At 41.3% G+C, this 8,799-nt stretch overlaps 1 protein-coding gene across 2 annotated transcripts; it reads right to left on the bottom strand.

Moving 5' to 3' along the window:
* Positions 1 to 266: 266 nt before the first annotated feature.
* On the bottom strand, positions 267 to 8,227 carry card9 (caspase recruitment domain family, member 9). Of its 2 annotated transcripts, none has more exons than XM_026188292.1 (13): positions 7,995 to 8,227; positions 7,810 to 7,879; positions 6,793 to 6,930; positions 6,587 to 6,705; positions 6,280 to 6,486; positions 6,120 to 6,200; positions 5,214 to 5,444; positions 4,213 to 4,338; positions 3,947 to 4,135; positions 3,805 to 3,862; positions 3,608 to 3,746; positions 3,468 to 3,523; positions 267 to 3,382 (listed from the first exon to the last, which is right to left on the bottom strand). In XM_026188292.1, exons 1-13 carry the CDS (start codon positions 8,106 to 8,108, stop codon positions 3,339 to 3,341), a joined length of 1,572 nt encoding a protein of 523 aa, XP_026044077.1. In that variant the 5' UTR covers positions 8,109 to 8,227; the 3' UTR covers positions 267 to 3,338. The 2 variants fall into 2 exon arrangements, with proteins under 2 accessions (XP_026044077.1, XP_026044076.1); XM_026188291.1 differs by having other exon boundaries at positions 3,608 to 3,729.
* Between the last annotated feature and the right edge of the window lie 572 nt (positions 8,228 to 8,799).

Below are 8,799 nucleotides of genomic sequence, written 5' to 3'. Positions count from 1 at the left end.
TAGAAGAAAACTGAAAAATCAGTGCAAGAGCTGATCATATTCTCTCCCTCAGTGATTAACTGTGCTTTATTGAACATTTGCTGCTAATTAAATAGAAAAATTAATCTTCTTGATTGATTAAATACTGAAAAAAGACAAAAATACAATATGTTCTTCTGGGCAAAACAAAACAAAAGTTATATCCTGATTCTAATAATTTAACATCCACAACACTTCATACAAAAATCAAACTTTTAAGAAATTAAATAGGAATAACAAGAAACTGAGAGTTTTGAAAAATGTTTTATGACATCAAGCTCAATTTATAAATTCTTTAAATCCCACAGTAAAATGAATTTTAACAAAGTTCTTAAATCAAACTTCACAAAAATGAAATCAGATTATTTTGGTTGCCTGTTCTGCTCATGCTTGGCTCTATGTTTTTATTCTGGGTTTCCACTACAAGATCACCTTTTTTTTTTGTTTAATTTTATTTAAGTTCTTCCTTCTCAAAAAGACTGAGCCTCCCTGTTTCAACGGCTTCTGGAGGCCTTCTGAAGAGCAGCGCCTGTGCTGATGATCTGTACTGTCTGTAGTTTGTAGGCATTCTGTACCTGCTGCAGGTTACTATATAAATAAATTTGTGACAAGCTGACATCAGTTTGTGATGGAAGCCAAAAAAAGAAAAAGAAAAAAGGAAGCTGGAAACATAATCCAGAACTTTGGCTCGCAGGCATTACTTCTACACATCACTGTCATTATTTGAAACTTTTATCATGTTCATAATAAAGACAAGCCACACTGTAAATTACATATAGACAGAAGTAAAGAAGAAAAATCAGATTATGTACACTGCAACAAAAGTCATCAATAAAAAAATATGGGTTATTGGGGTGTTTGAATGCCATGGAAAGTGACATTCAGACAAAAAAAAAGAAAAATAAACATTGTTAATAAATAATACCTATTTAATTTACCTTCAGTATCTAATTATTCAAAGTTAATTGTAATTTTTAATTAAGAATTTTTAACAGCCATTAGTAAAGTTTTAATTGGTTTTATAATGTCAATAATTTGTGTTTAAAATAATGGTAATGATATCAATTATAATTTTATAGCATTTATGTTGCATTATGTATTCAATCATAGCAGATAAGACACGCTAACTGCATTCTGCAGACATAATGATTTTGGTGTCCAGCAACATTCATCAAAATAGTAAAGTGAGACCAGTTTCAATTTCAAATCATATTTTAAACCAGGATCTCTCCCTAAAGCTAGTGAAAGAAACAAGAACAAAAACAACAACCTCCAGGTTCACAGCCGCTGATGTCAAGCCTCCTTATACAAAGTAAATACTGTATACTAAGCATCGCTTCATTATTTATAATAACAATTCAATTAATATGTAGCAAAGTCTAAATGAAGTATCAGAGTCTGGAATCTGAGATTTTCTCCGGCTTCCAGGTAGCACTTTTTGTATTGAACAAAACAAATCATTTCGACAAACACTGCAAGTTTCCTGATTTCAGAGCATGAAATGTTACAGTGAAAAAATTAACTTCTAGGTGAAGAAAAAGCCAACTTCAGATTCAATTGGAAACTGAAAGCTCTGTCAATTTTTAGAAATCTGAGCAGATTTGGATCCACTGTTTGGTCATGGTCTGGTCTTTCTGTGCTTTTCCTGAGTTGAAATCTTATTTGTCTTTGGGATCGTATCTCAGAGAGCAATGGCATGTAAAGTTAAAGCTTTCATGCTTTAACTTGGAAAGATTATTTAAAATAACTAGAAACCATAGGATGTACAACTTTACATCTCTGCATCAACCCAACATACCGCATCTTCTCATCGCTCTTCTCACTGATCACATAACTACATACATCATAGACACTAGTTTAACTAGTGTGCTACCAGAAACAGTGCCAGTGCAGAGCCAATTCTGACTTGGTGAAAATCATGGCAGACCGAATCTGTAAGCTGCATTTGCCCTTCCCATAGTCACCAGTAGCAGTGGTTTCAACTTTGGACACAACAATTTTGTTAGGAACAAAGTTTTTAGCATCAGTAAGAGTCATTTCTTGTGGAATTGTCAACTATGGGAAAAGCAATAAATGTGTCCATTCCATAGACTGTATGTTAAAGTTGGACAAATCTTCATGAAAGTGCCTGAATTATTTCTAATGGCCAGGAGGGGGCGACTTCTCTGGTTGCAAAAAGACTTCCAGTTGTGTAAAAATCAATAAGAAAATCACAAGTTGTCAGCCAATGAGCACGTGGCATTTGTTTTTGTGGGGTTTTTTTCATCAAAATGCTCAGTTGAAGGCTTCACCAACCTAGAAGTGATGTCTCATTGGGTGCATCCATCTTCTACACCAGGTGAAAGCACCTTCTGTTTTGATACGCCTTAACTGTGGAATATCCCACCTCGTTATATCATAATTATGATCTCTGTCAATGATTTTAAAGGAAAATTTCCCGCGTTTAATGTGAAATATTAATACATATATTATAGTTATAAGGGGAATCCAGAAAAGTGTCTAGAAGTGACATGACCACCAGGGATAATAGAAAGTCAATGAAATTAAGTTATGTCAAGATGAAATAACCTTTGGCGATGCGCAGTGGGCGGGTCTGAGTTAAACTTTTCTCAACTTCAAGCTGAGCGTTTTAAATGACTGCCAGTGAATCCAAAGATGCTGCTAATTCACAAATGAAAGGGTGGTAAATACCTCAGCGACGTACCTAAGCAGCTTGAAGCTGGAACGTCTACTCGTGACCAATCGTCTGCTACAAAATTTCTACATACTGCTTCCTCTGTCAACTCCCCTTAGGGCCAGATTTTCTAACGGTCTGCAGCAGCACAAAACCCTCATCAGGTTCATCAGTTCGGCTCCTTTTGACTCAATAGGTTGTGCTGCTCTTGGTTCATTTCTCATTACTGAAATAAACTGGCTGGATCTAGTTTTTAAATGAGCGACGTTAACAAGTGAGATGCAGAATTTCCTCTCCCATCTCTGCACTTTTGCAAATGCAGCATCACACAATCTTGCATCCTTCAGTAAATCTGGCCTTCAGTTTTTAGGTTGACAGTTGTGATGTATTGTTGCTATTAAGTTTACATTTCTTTTCTTTAAGTCCTATTAGGAATTCTTGTGTTAAAAATAAACAGCTATATGTTGTCTTAATTTGTCTGAAGTAAAACTTAAATGCTGCTTCTTAGAGTTGTTTTGGTGTTGCCATATGGAGCACTTTGAGCTGCAGGTTGGTAAAAAATATGCCATGCATTTAACGTTAAATACATTCATGGCGTCACATCAGTCAGAGTCGGTGATGTCGCTGCTGTCGTCGAGGTTACAGGCTATATAGTCTGTACTGTTGAGCTTTGACCTGAGGGCTCGCTTCCTGTTGGAAATAAGAACACAGTCATACTCACACTGTATGCATGTACAGATGTATAGAAATAAAGTTTTAAAAAGCCAGTACTAACCTGCGGTAAACAAAGTTTGAACGACCTCTAAAACAGACTTCTGCTTGCTCCTCCTCCTGTAGACGAACAGACAGGCTTTGAAGTCTCTTCCAAACACCATGAGTTAAATTAGCAGTGTGAATAAGGCACGTAGAAATTACCCATGATACAGTATTACTGGATTTGAAGCCAGGCTCGACGATTTCTCCTGAAGAGTCATTCTGCTGCCGCTGAGCCTCGTCGTTCTCCCCCGAAGTCCCGCTGCGAACCTCCTCACTGCTGCCTGTTCACACAAAACCACTGCACATGACATCACCTCACATTACCCCGTGTCATCTCATCACATGACATGACTGACCTTTAGCAGTGCTCTTTGGAGGCTCCTCCTCTTCCTCGCTGCTCACACTCCTTTCACACTGAGGACAGAAGCCGGTGTTATTACCTCAATACTTCACCTTCATAAAATCCCTCCTCCTCCAGCTCCTCCAGCTGCTCCTCACCTGATGAGAGTTGGAAGTGATTCTGCGGAGGCGTGTCCTCAGCTGTAGCTCCTCCCCCTGTGACCTCAGCAGCAGAAGCTCCAGCCTGTCTATTTGCTCAGTCAGCTTTCTGACCTGCTCCCTGTACTGGTCTTTCTCCTGCAGGAGTACCCGTGCCTCCTCATGCTTCTCTGACTGCGATGACAGCGCCTGAAGAACCGACCAGAGTTAACACCCACCAACATTCTGCCCCACCTCCCGTTCTTATCCCTTCTCAGGCTCCTCACCTTTTCTCTCTCCCTGATCACCTCTTCCAGCTGTCTCAGGGTTTGCTTGTTTTGTTGACGGTAGATCTTGGCATCTCCTTTCAGCTGAGCACAGCGCAGTTCCAGTTCCTCTTTCTCCTCCAAAGTCTGAAAACAAACGCATTCAGGCTTGCAAAACCAAGAATGAGATTCATACACACACATATACAGCCTCCAGCAGTTGCACTTGATAGCTGACACATGACACACTCGAGGGATTGACATCAAATAGAAGCATGCATGTGGATTTCCTGCTACTCTTTGCTCCAATAAAACATCCTTTTACTGTGGCATGAGCAATGCTGCTGCTCAGAAACACCATGGTGCACATTCACTACTAACTAAACTCAACCTAAAACCACATATCGCTGAAAATATGACAAAAGTAATGATTCATCACAAGGAACATCTCAGAGATTACACTTATCTTGAAACTTATCCTCCAGTTTATCCGGGGGAACACCAAGGCATTCCCAGGCCAGCTGAGAGATATAATCTCGACAGCGTGTCCTGGGTCTGCCCTGGGGCCTCCTCCCAGTGGGACATGCTCGGAAAACCTCGCACAGGAGGCGCCCAGGGGGCATCCTTGTCAAATGCCCGAACCACCTCAACTGGCTCATTTTGATGTGGAGGAGCAGCAAGTCTACTCTGAGCCCATCCCGAATGGCCGAACTTCTCATCCTCTCTAAGGGAGAGGCCAGCCACCCTTCAGAGGAAGCCCATTTCCGCCACTTGTATTCGCGATCTCGTTCTTTCGGTCACTACCCACAGCTCATGACCACACTCCACCCTCTAATCCAAATATGGTCACTTAAGGGTCCCAAAAAACTAAATGGAATCAGCCAAAATGCTAATATTACATGTGATACATTCTACAATTTAAATTTCCCTGAATGCATTATATTTATTTGCTTAAAGGGAGCAGCTTTGCATTCTGTTAGCCATGTGCTATAGTCTTGTTTGAAACTACCGGTGCTCCTCACCCTGGCTCTCTGCTCCTCTGTTTTGTGGAGTTCTCTCCTCAGTCTGAACACAGTGGAGAGGAGGTTCATCATAGGAGCTTTGCTCTCCTGCTTCTCCTGCTGCTGCTGCTGCTGCTGCTTTGGTGCCTCCTCCTTCTTCTCCTGCTTTTTCTCCTCCTGTTTCTCCTCTTTCAGCTCCTCCACTTTATCCGGGTGGAAAAAGGTCTCAGTGGGCAAAGCTAGACTCTTGCTCTGAAATACACAAGTTAACACGTTAATCTAAGTGGTGTTTTTTAACCTTTAAACAGTTTTTAAGCTCTGCAAAAAGAACCGAAGTGTAGTCTGGGATAAGAGGTGTGCGAAATACTTTTCACTACTAATCAGTTCATGTGGGATAACACATGAAAGGTGTTTGAATTGTTTGTTAAAGTGTAGCTGTGAAAACTGCCTTTAAAACCAAGTCCAGTGCAACAAAATTGTAGTGAAAAGCAGATTCTAGGCAAAGCAGCAGAAACAGTCATGTGAAAGTTTTGGTCTTCACCAAACATTGCTCAGTGTGCTACGGCCGAACATCTCCACTTTGGTTGTTTCTATCCACAGGATGTGGTTGTGGTTTCTTCACATGCAACCTTGGAAACCTAAGCTGTGCTGCCATGCTTTCTCGTGGCAACCCTTCCAAACAAGCATTCATATTCAGTCTTTTTTTCTCATTGTATAGTCATGAATTTTGATATTTTCTTAGCTTTTCACAGGACTGCAAAGCCATGTGAAATCTTCCTCTTTCATGTGGCTGTAGTTATGTAATGTAACCTGCAGGTATGAGCTCAAACTAAAAACACTCAACAGTCGAAACTGAATAATTCATACATAGCTGTAGTGAGGGTCAGATAAAAGGTAAAAGGGTGTGTGTTAGATATCCAGTACCACCTGGAGTGGTCTCAGTGTTCGTCGCCTCAGCAGTCGAGTCTGGTTTTCTGCTCGCATCACTGTGTGTTTCAGGCGCTCTACCTACACACATAGAGGTCAGAGGTCAGGCTCTATCTCTGTACGGGTCAGCAGCATGTCAGATGGACACACGTTAGCTGACCTCTATCTGCAGATCTCTGTTGGCCAGCAGGGCGTTGCTCTTCTCCTGGTTCAGACTGTTGATGTCAGCCATCAGACTGTAGTTGTGATCTCTGAGCTGCTTGACCTCCTCACTCAGCCGCTCCCGTTCATCTCGCACCTTCTGCACGCGCTCAGTCAGCTTTTTCAGCTCACGGTCTTTCAGCTGCTGCTGGCGAGACCACACCTCCTGAAGACAAGCGCAAGAGAGAACACAGCGATTGAACATTACGTTTTTTGTGTAATTTCCATCTCGCTCTGTTCCTCAGTAACCGTGTGGCTGAACCAACCTGATCCTTGGCAGCAGAGCAGGCCTGCTGGCGGCGCCTCCGCTCATCCTGCAGTGCCCTCTGCAGGCGGCTGAGCTCCGACATCAAGAACTGAGTGAGACCCGATTCTCCTGCAGTGTCTGAACACGCAATACACAGCTGATCAGAATCAATTTATAATCAGTACATGAAAATATCTGAACAGGCAAACAGTCAGGAAGACAGACCAATCAGGATGCTGAAGGTCTTGTTGGGTTCCTTCCCAGTGATCCGGCTATACAGTTGAGGATAATCCAGTTCCAGACTCTCCAGGAAAGCTGTGTAACCTTTGACTCCCGTTCGCTGCAAAATGTCCAGTAGGGCCCCTACAGATTAAAGGTTACAACAAAGGTCAGCGGATGCAAGACTCATTACGCTGATATATAATGGTGCTATCTATATAGGGACACCAAGGGTCAGCGAGTCACTGCGACCGTTTTGGCCACGTTGACATGTATAAGAACAACAACGGCAACCAAACACTTCTTTAAACATGAACAGGGCATAATCTAAGTGAGTATGGTCTGACTTCTGTGACTCAGATGTCACCATGAATATCTATATTTGGTGAGGTTATGCGCACTCTGTTGTTTTCTTTTTGGTTGTTTTTTTCTAATTAATTTTTGTTCATGATGACCTAACCGATTAAGTAAATGCTTACAGTTTCTTTTAACAGAAAAACTCTGGAAGTGGGTTTGCCAACTAACGTCAACAACACCCTGCCAAGGTGTAGAGGAACCACACTGTTACAACTTCCTAGTATTTTAGACCATTCTGACCACACGCAGCAGCCACTGAGTGAGAACTCTCTTTGTCTTGTTTCTAAGACATTTCTGATCTTGTCTCATACAGCTTTACTGATAGAAGTAAGCTAGGCTGATGGGAAGTCACTGAATTAGACCTCTCCGCCAGGAGACGTTTGTAATTTATGAATGTGTTTTAAAGACTCATCTTACTCATAGACAGTATAAAGGATGAACAGTGAAGATGTGTGCTTTCAGCTAAATTTTTCAAGTATTTACTTCTCCCCAGCAGTTACATGAACCCAGATTTCAGATGAATTAATTAAACATTGCTGTGTTTTTTTGTGTTTTTTTCCTCCTTGTGGATCAGGAGGTTCACGTGGAGGCCTTTCTGGACTAACTGAAAGGTTTGTACTGGCTTCAATCTGGTATGTTTAAAAAAAACAAAAAAACCCAACGTACCAACTTTACGCCTCCTGATGACGAGCGCCGGGTCATTGAAGAGCTGCTCTTCATCCTCAGCACTGATTACCTGATAAGGTAGACCACACATGAACCTATCACCACCTGAAAGGAAGGAAGAGGAGCAACAACCACAGGAGCAGAGAGGAGAGTAGCAAGAACAAGAGGCAGGAGCAAGAGCATACCTGACACTGGCGGAGGTAGGGGGTGATTCTTGAAGGATCAATAGTTTTGATGAGCAGCATCCTGAAGTCATCCAGCTGGAGCCAACAGAGGTCATCCTCACTCACTCCATCCATCGTGCCGTTACACACTACACAACACACCACTGTGCACACTGAGGACTACACTGAGTACGCTGGTTACACTGGTCCCACACACCCGCTTCTCTCTATCTGCCTCTGATTTTCTGAACACATCGTTGAGGTCACTTCTTGTTTTACTGTCAGTCTCCGCCTCATTTAACTGACTCTGAGCTGACTGATTCCAGCTCATCTGAATACACCAATCAGGTCACAGCTGTTTAGCACTGAGCTTTCTGATCAAGCTGACTGTCCACATTCTGCTTGGGTAATACTTTATAACATCAGTAATGCTCACAATGCTTTCCAACTTTAACATCATCTCATGGTCACTGTGTCTACTTTTATTCTATAATTTAAGACACTTTTTTATTATATTATTCTATTTAAGTTTATAAAACCATTTCATTAGATTAAAAAAAACAATACTTTTACTTAGTAAGCTCCATTAAATTTACTTTTTAAAAAACAAAAACAAAAACTGAGCTCTTTTCTTTTGAGTGACTTTTCTCTTATTGAGTTACACTCTATCAACCTTTTAAAATTTATTGACTTACTTTACCTGTCATGAGTGGTTAAAGTAGGATTTGGCTGATAAGGTTACCACAAGAGTGGATGTGTAAGTGCAATGTGGAGAAGTAAAGTAAAGCTTCCTGCATGCGTGCAAATGACCTGTTTTGCCTCACTT

The sequence above is a fragment of the Astatotilapia calliptera genome, chromosome 12, assembly GCF_900246225.1.
Source record: "Astatotilapia calliptera chromosome 12, fAstCal1.2, whole genome shotgun sequence".
In the NCBI taxonomy this organism is placed as follows: Eukaryota; Metazoa; Chordata; class Actinopteri; order Cichliformes; family Cichlidae; genus Astatotilapia; species Astatotilapia calliptera.
Note: the sequence above shows the minus strand (reverse complement) of the source record. Positions and strands in the feature narration are given on the sequence as shown.

Coding starts and splice junctions, on each gene's coding strand:
- card9 (XM_026188291.1), bottom strand. CDS start 8,108: ATGGATGGAGTGAGTGAGGATGACCTCTGTTGGCTCCAGCTGGATGAC. Junction 6,201..6,279: donor ACAGAGATCTGCAGATAGAG/GTCAGCTAACGT, acceptor CTATGTGTGTAG/GTAGAGCGCCTGAAACACAC. Junction 3,730..3,804: donor TCCAAAGAGCACTGCTAAAG/GTCAGTCATGTC, acceptor TTGTGTGAACAG/GCAGCAGTGAGGAGGTTCGC.